This window comes from Gadus macrocephalus, chromosome 1 (genome assembly GCF_031168955.1).
Source record: "Gadus macrocephalus chromosome 1, ASM3116895v1".
Lineage (NCBI taxonomy): Eukaryota > Metazoa > Chordata > Actinopteri > Gadiformes > Gadidae > Gadus > Gadus macrocephalus.
In genome coordinates this window covers 14,559,011-14,572,041 of record NC_082382.1, presented here as the reverse complement: position 1 = coordinate 14,572,041, position 13,031 = coordinate 14,559,011, and the positions used below count along the sequence as shown (strand labels likewise).

Sequence of the window (13,031 nt, the reverse complement as noted above, 5' to 3'; positions counted from 1 at the left end):
AACACAGGAGAGACTGGAGATGTCGGCGAGGAGTGGCATTTGGAGGAGGAGAGACATTTCGGATGAGGAATAAAATAGAAAGAAAATAGCAAAAAGGATGACGATCGAGAATTGTGGCTGTGGTCATGGATTAAAAGTTTGACACAGGTAATCTGGATTATAAACGGAGATCAAAAGGGAGAAATGGGACTCTGCTAATCCCCCCCCCCCCCCCGCATTCCCTCATGTTTGTTTGGATTATACTTTGATCTATACACTATATACTATAAGTGTATGTCCACTATATGTGTTTGTGTGTGTGTGCGTGGGTGGATGTGTGGACCTGTGTGTGTGTGTGTGTGTGGTGTGTGTGTGTGTGTGTGTGTGTGTTTGTGTGTGTGTGTTTGTGTGTATGTATGTGTGAACCTGTTGTGTGTGTGGACCTGTTAATGTGTGTGTGTATGGCTGGATGTGTGTGTGTGTATTGCTGGATGTGTGTGCATGTATGTCTGGATGTGTGTGCATGTATGTCTGGATGTGTGTGTGTGTGTGTGTGTGTGTGTGTGTGTGTGTGTGTGTGTGTGTGTGTGTGTGTGTGTGTGTGTGTGTGTGTGTGTGTGTGTGTGTGTGTGTGTGTGTGTGTGTGTGTGTGTGTGTGTGTGTGTGTGTGTGTGTGTGTATGTCTTGATGTGTGTGTGTGTGTGTGTGTGTGTGTGTGTGTGTGTGTGTGTTTGTGTGTGTGTGCGTGTGAGTGTGATGGTATGTGTGTATGTATGTGTGTGTGTGTGTGTGTCCTCCGTACCTGTCGGTGTGGACATTAGCCTGGGGGCCTATGACCCTGTGTTGTGCTGAAGGACTCTGCTTGGCTGAACTGGCACCAGACGGGGGTCCACTGTCTGTAAAACATGAAAATACAACGTTACAAAACATATATAGAAAAGGTTCACAAAGCCGCTGCTCCGTATTAAACTCAGGTTATGGTCGCTGTGATGCATTGATCGCGAAGCACAAGGACAGATGATTATAGTCGTCGCTGTTGTTGTTGCTGTTGCTGCTCTAGACGGGCGATTCATGCACCCTGCTCACAAGTGGTGCATGACACACCGTATGAACCGTGGGCGAGGGCCGGGATGAGGACATCCCTACGACTATGAATTAGGTTTGACAGGGAAACACCTGAGCTGCTCCTCTAGGAGATGCGGCTGGACACTCATGCCCGCCTCTGCATGACCAAGATGGGATCACATCGGTTCAGATGATCTACACATCGGCTGCTGCCATAATCCCACCAATCTCGTGCCTTCGTTCCACCGATGAATAATGGCTGAACAGCTCACTGGGTAGAGCGCGTACCATTAAGGCCCTCTATCTCCCATACCTTCCTGTCTATCTCACTCTATCATAAAGCATAAAAATACAAAAATAATTCTTAAGGGTCCTATGACATTCCACAAGGTGTGGTGTGATTAGCTTTTGCCCACCTGTGATGTCATAAGGGCCAGATTTCCAAAACGGCTGGTCAGGGCTAATCACACCACACCTGGTGGCATGTCATGGGACCTTTATTTTAAAAATACATAAATAATAAGGTGAACGGCGTTCAGCGCGAGCAGACGGTTCCTCTCACCGTCCTCGGGCACCACGGTGAGGGTGACCGAGTTCCCCGCCTCCTTGATGAGCTGGACGATGTCGTTGTGGGACAGGTCCATGATGGAGCGCCCGTTGACGGCCGAGATGCGGTCGCCCACCTTCATCTGGCCCGTGCGGTCCGTGGGGCTGCCCTCGATGATGCGGCCGATCTTGTGGGGGATCACTGCGGGCAGAGAGAGAGAGAGAGAGAGAGAGAGAGAGAGAGAGAGAGAGAGAGAGAGAGAGAGAGAGAGAGAGAGAGAGAGAGAGAGAGAGAGAGAGAGAGAGAGAGAGAGGAGATGAGCGAGGGAGGTGAGCTCCAGGGGGGTCTGGATCCACGAGCACCGAGTCACTGCTAGGTTAATCACGACTAATCAAATTAAAACCAAAGGCTGCGACAAAAAAGATATATATAAATAAATATAACAATTTGGGGTGATTTTTCACTGTTACTGAATGGCGATCAGTAAGATTCCGATTTTTTTTTTAAATTCAATAGTTAAATAAAGATGTTATAATATTAATTCATTCATCAATTCATCTCAACACATAGGCCTGGCATAAAGGAAAGAGCAGTTTATATGTTGACTTCTTCCAATGTTGCGTTGGTCATACTATAGAATGAATCATTGCTTGTTTAGTGAATAATACAGAACAGAAGGAACTTTAAAAAGAAAAAATCGCAAAATTGGTCGAAATAATCGCAATAAGATTATCTTCCCAAATCGTTCAGGCCTAGTCCCTACTGCGAGGAGCAGGACATTGCCACCAGGCGTGTCCTGAACATGTCAGAGAACAACAGGCATGCCAACTCAAACCGTAGCCTGGGGGCCAATGAGTGTATATGGTCGCTAGGCAACCCAAAGAAAACACAATGTCCTAGCGAAGAGAACAGACCGTAATGGTTAAAAGCCATGTCAACATAACAATATCTTACAGCGACTACAACATTTTGTGACTCGAATATAAGACAGACAGACAGACAGACAGACAGACAGACAGACAGACAGACATGTGAGGTGTGTGCATGTGTGTGTGCGTGTGTGTGCGTGTGCGTGCGTGCTCGTGCGTGTGTGTGTGTGTAAGACCTCCGGGGGGGGGCTTGTTCTTGGAGGTGAGGATGACGAAGCCGAAGCCCTCGTTGTCCTTGCGGTGCAGCGTGATGTCAAAGCACTCGGGCCGGGCGTGCTGCTGGGCCGAGGGCGGCGGCGGCGGCAGCGACCCCGCCTCCAGCACCCGCGGCACCCTGGGAGACCCGTTGACCAGGGCCAGCGCCGGCTGCGGGCCGCCCTCCTCCGGGCCGACCACGTCTTATGGATACAAGGGAACAACCAGAGCGCGACCTTTAGATCAGACATCAGTACGTCCTCAACGGAACAACTTATGCCGCTTTTCCACTGCATGGTACCAGCTCGACACGACTCGACTCAGCTCGCATTTTTTGCGTTTCCACCGCGGTACCATGGTATCTGGTACCTGAAGTGGCTGCTTTTTCTAGTACCTACTCGTTCTAGGTTCCAAGCGAGCTGAGCCGATGCTAAAAGGTGACGTCGGCAGACGGCCGGCGACTGATTGGCCAGAGAGTGTGACGAAGTCACGAGAGCGACATGGCAACCATGCTGGTAACATCCATAGCAGCGCCGCAGCCAACATGTTCCACTTCTCCAACTTCTTCAACATGCCAGCTAATAATAGTAATGCGATCGATGTCCTCCATTGTTGTTATGTGGGTTCTGTCCATGTGTGGGTTGCGTATGTGTTGTTTGCGTCGCGTACACAAATACGTCACGGCCCTTTCGCGCAGCCGACCCCGCCCACGTCCAGGAGGTACTATTTGCGGTGGAAAAGCACCCGTGCTGCTACCGTGTCGAGTCGTGTCGTGTCGAGTCGTGTCGAGTCGAGCTACATGTGCGGTGGAAAAGCGGCATTTGTCCCTGATACACTGGCCCCAACACAACAACAAGGTTGTAATTATCAGCATTGGAACGTGAAGACTTGTGTTAATTGTTAGTTTTAATCATCTAGCAAAACATGGACAACCACCTCCAACACAAAGAGCTCTCTCCCCGACTGACATATATCTGTACAACACCTTATTCTTTTTTTAAATATATATCAACAAATGTTGTTGAAGATTAACTGTCCACATAAACAAATGTTCTGCAATGTTTCGCAGTGTAGCACACAAACATAATACGTCAAGGCCTCCCCGATCTGTCCCTCCACACACCTTCCCTAATCCTCAAATCCCAAACACAACAAACACGATCAGACTCCGCCAATGTGTTCATTTCACACGTTCAATTGAGGCGGTTTATGAAACAGGAACGGGCTTTTATCGGAGATGAAACACAGCGACAATGTGTTATTCATGAGGCGGGCGGAAGGACCTCAATCCATCATTGTTGTTGTGCTGCGGAGGCTACTTCTCGCGTGCATCACGGAGCACTAGCTCCTCATTTTAAACCCCGGCGTTGAATAAACAAATAGAACAAGCGTCGACTACGAGACGGATCCTTCATCTCGCCAATGAGGTCTTGGCTGTGCGGTGGATCTATCACAATCAAAGGCGTGGGGAAGGTGTGTTCACATCGTCCGCGGAGTGCTTATTGGCAGCTGCCGTGAGGCTGATGTTGTTGAGCCTCGGCGGCACTGTTTGTTTTGCCTTACAGGTACTTTGAGACGTGAATCCACCGTCTGATCTGATATGCACCGTCCTTCCTGCACACCCTTCGAATCGACATCGGCAGAATAACAAACTAAACAGCAAACTAAACAGCACCATTTTACTCCCTTGCTGTCGCGTTCTGCTAAAAAAACGCCAGACATGAGGCCGCTGCTCCTGCCAAGTTTATTGATATAATTAACACTTCTCTGGTGTAACACTGACTCTGAAATGATTGCAACAAGCAAAAATCCTTTATTGTCGTATTTTGTGAATGCTCAGATTTGGCCTCCACTGACTCATTCGACATCCAATTTCCCACATCAAAACAGATCTACTATGTCTACCACTCACTGCCTGTTGATTTGCGCACAAAACCAGAAAGGAAAAGCTTTGGGTAGGAAAACAAAAACCTGTATCGGTAGCATAAACCTCAAAAGATTTGGACAGAATGTCCGTGATGACTTCCATTGGTGCACACACAACCCTTTTCAGGGTTTATATTGACCTTATTTGGAGTTTCAATATTGTTTCAGTTTTGCCACAGCAGAAGCAATCCATATTGTTGAGTGTGAGATCTGAATGGCTCCTTCAAACTAGTCTAAAACGGCCAAATCCCATTCAAAAGTAATTCTTTGGGGCGCCCCGGGGCTCGCCGGGTAGAGCGCATACCAAATTGGCTCAGACCTGAACGCAGCGACCCGGTTCAAATCCTGCGTGTGTTCATTTGCTGCCTGTCCTCCCCTCTATCCCCCATACCTTCCTCTCTATAATAAAGCATAAAAATGCAAAAATAAATCTTTCAAATGTAATTCTTTATCCACTCTCTCACAGACAGACGATCCCGGCGGCGGCTCGCGCCACCAGACCCACCTGCGTGCGCCACCTTCCTGCGGACGGTGAGCAGCACCTGGCCGTTGCGCGCGGCGTTGGTCATCAGGTCCAGCACCTGCTTGTGTGACTTGCCCTTGACGGGCACGCCGTCGATGCAGAGCAGCTCGTCCCCCGCCCGCAGGCGCCCGTCCTTCTCCGCCGCGCCCAGGGGCACGATGGCCCCGATGTACACCTGGGGACCACACACACACACACACACACACACACACACACACACACACACACACACACACACACACACACACACACACACACACACACACACACACACACACACACACACACACACACACACACACACACACAATGTGATGATACAGCAGCAGCAGTTCTGTTTGTCATGGGGATCCATTCGCTCAGCCGATGAATGGATTTATTGTAAATACACATCCTAACACCATCAGGTATTGAATAGACTGAAAATAGACTTTTGTGTCTTTGTTTTAATTGTATTATCCCCCGTCCATCAATACAATTCTGGAATCATATATTTTGTTAATGATTATACTTTAGAAAAGGGAATTACTGCCATTATAATTCACTCCATTTATTTTAAATATTTATAATATTTTAAATACACGTCTTAACAATACCACCACGCGAAATGGACAGTATTACTCCGGTTCCCTTGGTATTTTTATGATACCCAGTGCATCCATTCAATTTAGAAATCAGTTTAAGATTTAGCCATCATTTTTTATTTGTGCTGCAGTGTGTGTTCTTTGTGTGCCCTGAGGGGTTTGGACCAGGCCATCTCTAGTAAACGTGTGGCTTCTGGATCCAGCAGTGCAGGAGTGATGGGGAACTCAGGCGGTGGTGGTGGTGGTGGAGGAGGAGGAAGCGGTGCCCAACGTCTGGCTCTTGGCCAGGTCATTCTCGTAAAAGAGATTTTAATCTCAATGAATTTCTACCTGGTTAAATAAAGGATTGATTGATGGACTGGGCTGATACTCACAGGCTGATCCGGCCCCTCGCCTCCCAGCACTCTGAAACCAAAGCCAGACTCTTGGTTCCTTTTGATGAACACGTCCAGCTCCTTAGTGTTGAGAGCTGGAGAGGGGGGGGGGGGGGAGATAGAGAGAGATATGAGTGAGGGAATTAAATCCTGAAGTAGCATTAGTTAATTGATATGAAAGAAATAAAAAGCTATTGTGTGTTCATCACCGACAACATACCATGCGCAATAAAAGCAATTCCTCTGATATGGTCAGAAGGCGATCTAATGGGTGCGCAAGGGCCTACTTGGTGTCCATAAGGGATTGAATGTATGTGTGGCTATGGGAGTTCTTGTCTAGCAAACCATTAACGACTCCAAAAATGTCCTAATCTAAATCATTTATCGTAATTAACAATCCCAACATCTTGTGTCCGACAGCGCCTGAGCCCCAGCAGGAGGGAGGCTGGGGGACCGGGGGTCTGGGGGACTGGGGGACCGGGGGTCTGGGGGACTGGGGGACCGGGGGTCTGGGGGACTGGGGGACCGGGGGTCTGGGGGACCGGGGGTCTGGGGGACTGGGGGACCGGGGGTCTGGGGGACTGGGGGACCGGGGGTCTGGGGGACTGGGGGACCGGGGGTCTGGGGGTCTGGGGGACTGGGGGACCGGGGGTCTGGGGGACTGGGGGTCTGGGGGACCGGGGGACCGGGGGTCTGGGGGACTGGGGGACTGGGGGACCGGGGGTCTGGGGGACTGGGGGACCGGGGGTCTGGGGGACCGGGGGTCTGGGGGTCTGGGGGACTGGGGGACCGGGGGTCTGGGGGACCGGGGGTCTGGGGGTCTGGGGGACTGGGGGACCGGGGGTCTGGGGGACTGGGGGACCGGGGGTCTGGGGGACCGGGGGTCTGGGGGACTGGGGGACTGGGGGACCGGGGGTCTGGGGGACCGGGGGTCTGGGGGACTGGGGGACCGGGGGTCTGGGGGACCGGGGGTCTGGGGGTCTGGGGGACCGGGGGTCTGGGGGACCACTCACGCTGGCTCTCCAGCATGGCCCGGGACCTGAGGTAGAGCTCCGAGGCGTCCGGCTTGGGCGAGGCGGAGCGCAGCAGGGTGCCGGAGGAGGAGTACGGTAGGGGCTGGGGGGGCAGCTCTACAGGACTCAGGGTCTCCGTGCTGGCCGCCATGTCCTGTCTCTCCATCGGTCTGTGCTGTCCCGCGGACGGGGCCCCGGGCTGGGGTAGGGGCTGGGCCGAGGGGTGGGGCGCCGCCTGGACTACGGGATGCTGAGTCATGGCCTGGGACACGGGGGAGAGAGAGAGACGTGCGCTGTGAGCCAATGGGGCGGTGAGGGCAGCCGTTCAGACTGTGTAATGTATGAGCGCTGGGGGTGCACTAGACTGCCAACGCTCCATCAATGTCCTGCGCCTACTCTATTTTCCTTAGCTGAGGTTCTACACACTATACACTATGACTGAACAAAACTAAAGTAAATATCATCATTCAAGTCGTGTAAGGGGAAGACAGAACCGTTGGGAATAATGTCTATGTACTCTTTGATAATTCATTCAACAATTGACATTTACTGGTCTTAAATATAAAAACAAGTTGAATCTCCAAGATCTAGACCTTGATGTGAGTGAAGACAGTAAACATTAGTTGGATAAGGGTTGGCTTTCTGATATAGATATTGTAATGTGCTATCATGTGTGTACATGCAACACTATCAATCACATTAACTGGCAAATTCTCCACACAATATAGGTCGGCTCCAGAATGTCATTGAGCTGTGATAAGTTAATATCTACTTTACAGATGTGAGATCGTAAGCACCGACTGGCACTTACTGGTTTCAGGGATTTGACAGGAGATGTATGGCCTGCACGGAGAAAGAGGGAGAGGGAGGGTTTATTTAGCGCATCAGAAAGTAACTTAGTAGTGACAGCACATTGATCAACCCCACCAGACCTTGGTAAAGAGAGACGTAACACTGAGTGAGTGGTCTCGTTCGGAAAAAGTCTCTTTATTTTATCGGTTAGAGTTAGTAAGGGACGAGAGTTAAGAGTGTTATCCCTCAGGTTCGTTCATGCTAATGTTTTAAAGAAATACTGATCATATATTATATTGTATTAAAAGTTATATTACACAATACATATTCTATAAATACATGTATATTGTCTGATGTACCAGTATGTAGTGGTGCATGGGTACACAGGAGCCATTGAGCGTTGTAAATCCACATTCCCTCTCTCTTGAATGCTAACAAAGTTACCTTTCAGATTTTTAATCGGGTCCTACCAGCCTATAATAAAAGCCAGAGCTCAGGGCTTAGAGCGAGAGAGAGAGCGAGCTCAGAGCAAGAGAGCGAGAGCGAGAGCAAGAGCAAGAGCAAGAGCGAGAGCGAGCTCAGAGAGAGAGAGAGAGAGAGAGAGAGAGAGAGAGAGAGAGAGAGAGAGAGAGCGAGAGAGAGAGAGAGAGAGAGAGAGAGAGAGAGAGAGAGAGAGAGAGAGAGAGAGAGAGTGTTGTGTAAAAGACAAAAGTACTGGGTGCCACTCCCGTAACGGGTGTCAACACAGGGTGAGAGATGGTTATGAGACGTTGACTGACAGCTCTAATTGCACCGCTCCGAGGCAGGTCATTAGACTCAATGGGAGCCCGAGCCAAATCCTTTTGTGCTCAGAAAATAAACTGCGCTTCACGTCTCTCCGCTGTCATCCAGAGAAGCGTTTTTGTCCCCAGGCTGGACGTCTGAGCCCGCTCCAGAAATGACTGCAGGCAGACTCGCGGGGATGCAGTCTTTATAGACACTTTTTAAGTGCTGTGATTCCCTTCCAGTACACACACACACACACCTTCACACGTTGAATTACGCACTTATCTCTTGAGGGGACCGGCTTGAAATTTTGTCTACCCCTCAGACAAAGAGTTCACCTTCACACATTACATAATGAAATGTGTGAAGGTGAACTCTTTGTCTGTCCCTCAGACAAAGAGTTCACCTTCACACATTACATTATGTATCTCGGTACGATGAACAGATACACACACATTCAAACGCCCCCCCCCCCCCCCCCCCCCCCACACACACACACACACACACAACCACGCACACACACACACACACACACAGTTAGCAGCAGCAGCAGCAAGAGCACACCTTGCATAAACCCCTGGTGCCTGGCACTTGTGACGAGGTGCAACCGGGGATGTACCAAATCTAGGCTACTGCAGTGCACTGCAGCGAAGAGGTGAGAAATGGAACAAGCTCTTCAAAATCACCGACAACCTTCTCTTTGAAGCGGGAGCCAAAGGAGAGAGAGATGATTATCCGCCCTGCAAAATGTCTGCCATGTCAGGAGCAGGGGGTGATGCACTACGCTAATGGTTTTATTTATTTTTTCACTTTGCTTTCTTCTTGGAGTTATTTCTTTCTTTCTATTCCTATATATTTGTTTTTCTTTCTATTGTTAATGTGTTAACACATATGTTTGTGAATTAACTTTTCATAATTGTATTACTGTTTCATACATTCTTTAACCATTGTTGGCCCTGGGCATTACTTGTGATTACATTTGTGCGTGACACATGGGACTGCCTTTGTTTTGTGTAATTGACCCGACCTAATAAGCACATTTCTAAAGAGAGACAAGAAAACAGATGCTTTACCGTTCCCACTCTGTCTTTCTGTTCTTTTTTGTTCTGTGTTTCTGAGCGCAGGTGTATCTCCCATGACTCCCAGGCAGACCCCTACTGCCAGCTTGACTCTGTCATGGTAACCATGGCAACCTCCACGTAAGGGAGGAAGATTTAAAGCAAGAAGCGGAGAGCAGGTGGAGGAGTGGATCGGAGCGTGAAATTTAACTCTTAACTTTATTAAAGAATGGGGGCTGCTCCGCGTGGCATTAGTTAGCGTCCAGCATGACTACAGGCGTCTCCCTCCCTCATGGCGGGGCCATAAAATACCCTTCGGTTATTTATCATTAAGTTTATGACATTACAAGCTGTAGTCAACGCTGGGCCCATTATAACCGTGTAAGTATAACTGTATTGAGTTCCCCCCTCTGGGTAGTCTGTTAATCACAGTCTGGTCTCAGCGACACTTTCACTGTGTTCTCTTTCTCTCTGTGCTCAGTGTGAGTTCCTGCTTTGTTTGCGACAAGCCACAATGTGGAAAGTACAGAGATAATATTGGAAGAATGAATCGAAACATGTTTTAAGGGGTCAGGCTGTGACACTCCACCAACAGCAGGGGGCATAATATCATGTTGCTACAGACTTTGTTTGTTCAGTTTGGCTCTTAGCAACAGGTACCTACCCAGACATTTCAAACAAGCCACCTTTTGCACCCCTCACAGTCCCCCCCTGATGGAGCAATCCCACTTCCACGTTCATGCTCATGGATTCCTCCCATTTTAAAGCTTTTCCGATCGTGTAATATCAAAGGTTTAGCTGAGCAGGTTCGGCTTAGCTCAGGAGGAGGTAGAGCGGGTTGGCTGGAAACCCGGAAGGTTTCTAGTTCGATCCCTGGCTCCTCCTAGCTGAGTGTCGAGGTTTCCCTGAGAAAGAAACCTAACCCTAACTAATCCTGCCGAGCTGGCTGTCACTTTGCATGGTTGACTCCACCGTCGGTGTGTGAATATGCGCATTAACCGTTAACAAGTCGCTTTGTGTAAAAGCGTCTGCTAACTGTCATAAATGTCAATGTAAATTTACAACGTGGGTGCCTGGGAGCCCTTCTGAGACTCGTGTGATCGAGGGCTGCACCCCTCACAGTGACCACAGCGGTCCCTCCACCCCTCACAGTGAGCACAGCGGTCCCTCCACCCCTCACAGTGAGCACAGCGGTCCCTCCACCCCTCACAGTGACGGGACCCGGCCGTGACCACAGCGGTCCCTCCACCCCTCACAGTGACGGGACCCGGCCGTGACCACAGCGGTCCCTCCACCCCTCACAGTGACGGGACCCGGCCGTGACCACAGCGGTCCCTCCACCCCTCACAGTGACGCGACCCGGCCGTGAGCACTCACCTCCCCTGAGCACCAGCACGCTGACCTCGCTGCCCACCGCCAGCTCCTTCAGGATGTCCACCACCTGGGCGTGGCTCAGCGTCTGCACGTTCTGCCGGTTGATCTCCTTGATGACGTCGCCCTTCAGCAGGCCGCGGCACCACTGGGCGTCCAGGATCATCTTCACCTTCTGGCCCAGCGGGCAGTCGGCGATGGCGAAGCCGAACCCGCCGGGCCCCTTCACCAGCGGCACGCCGATCAGCTCGGGCTGCAGCAGGGTGGGGTCCGGGCCCTCCGGGGCCGCCTGGGGGGGTTGCGGGTGGTGCTGGTGGTGGTGCCCTTGCGGGTGATGCGCTGGTTGTTGTGGTGGATGATGCTGGTGGTGGTGGTGGTGGTGGTGGTGGCGCCCGCCGTTGGCCACGGCGGCGCCCTGCCTGGGGAGGGTGACGCCCCCGTCGGGGACGTCGTGGTGGGGGTCCGGCCGGGCGGTGGGGGAGGGGGTCTGGGAGGGGTCCTTGGCCTCGGCCGAGGCGTCGCTGCCGCTGCCGGTGTCGGCGGGCAGCGGGTAGCCGCGGCACAGCACCAGGTCCACGTACTGGTTGATGGGGATGCACTGGAACATCTGCACCACGTCGGCGTGGGTCTTGCCCAGTACGCACAGGCCGTTGATGTCCACGATCACGTCGCCTGGGGGTCAAAGGGCAGGGGGTTAGTAGGGGTTGTTTATGTCGAGCATCGCCTCATCGCCATCATTATGCTGGGGAAGAACATTGTGCCAGCATGGACGACGATGAACCAAATAATGTTAAAACGGATTTTAGGACAGATTTGACGAGAACGGACAACACGGTTCTTGATGCAGGAAATGTTAAAAAAATATATATATATTTAAACGTTAACTATCCCAAACTGAAGTTTTGGCCTTTTGTGACTTTTTCTAAAAATCGGTGTTACTAAAATAATACAATTAAAAAAAGAACAGGGCAGAACAATAATACAAAGAAGGTCAACAAATAAAGATAGGATCGATAATTATTGATGCGGAAATGCTGCACTATTTAAATAAGCTTCTTAGAACAAGAAGACTGGTTTAGATTCTCCATTCACCACACCGACAAAAATCCTGGTAAACTGTCATTTTATTCAGTAAGGTTTTGAGAGAATAAACATTGAAAGTGGCAGATTGGCTGGTGGGTTGAACAGCAGGGGGAGTCATCTGTTGAGATATCATTCCTAATTCCTGTCTAAGAAAAGCTGTTTTGTGTGCGGTCGAATATCTATATATTATTAAATTTTCTTTTTGCTCGGGTTGATGCTTTTAGTGCTTACAAATTGGTGTCACTAAGCGTCCATTTATCCCTGTAGTCATAAATCCAACAAAGAGCAACAAGGAGATGTTACTACCTGAAGTCTTGCTAATATGAAAATGAGAGTTGTGGTTACATTTGAAGGGAAATTGCACTCTTTTTGTTGTACTCTGTCGCTCTCATCACATTAGCCAAATCACAGATCAGGTGATCATAGAGTAGCCATGCTGCCAACGTGTGTACCCTGCTAGCATCGCAATCCATGTTCCAGCGACGCGATAAACAATAAATAGCTATGAATCAGATAAGGCAATCTCACAACTCATAACCCCTATGGACTGGACCGCAAGCCTTGAGGCAAGTGAATTATGGCTCTCCATAAATGGGAGTCCTGCCTGTGGACAGGAGCAGGGGTGACAGATGTTACACTAGTGGGTGTTGGGGTCAGTGCTCTGCAGTGCAGCACTTTAGAGATTGAACAACTTGACAGCCACAGCAGCTCCTCTGCAAGCTTCCTCTCAGTCCAGGTCAAGGCATGCAACAGTGTGTGTGTCAACATGCACATCTAACTTAGTGCATGCTTGTACATCGCTTTTCCCCAAAACTAAGGTAGTTTCT

At 50.2% G+C, this 13,031-nt stretch overlaps 1 protein-coding gene across 1 annotated transcript in view; it reads right to left on the bottom strand.

The window, feature by feature from the left end:
• Nucleotides 1–13,031, bottom strand: part of magi3a (membrane associated guanylate kinase, WW and PDZ domain containing 3a) — a 92,199-nt gene that overhangs the window by 4,126 nt on the left and 75,042 nt on the right. Inside the window, 8 exon segments of the mRNA XM_060055333.1 lie at nucleotides 782–875; nucleotides 1,607–1,792; nucleotides 2,697–2,918; nucleotides 5,147–5,339; nucleotides 6,123–6,217; nucleotides 7,136–7,397; nucleotides 7,947–7,978; nucleotides 11,128–11,793. Of these exon segments, the coding sequence (XP_059911316.1) occupies nucleotides 782–875; nucleotides 1,607–1,792; nucleotides 2,697–2,918; nucleotides 5,147–5,339; nucleotides 6,123–6,217; nucleotides 7,136–7,397; nucleotides 7,947–7,978; nucleotides 11,128–11,793 (1,750 nt within the window).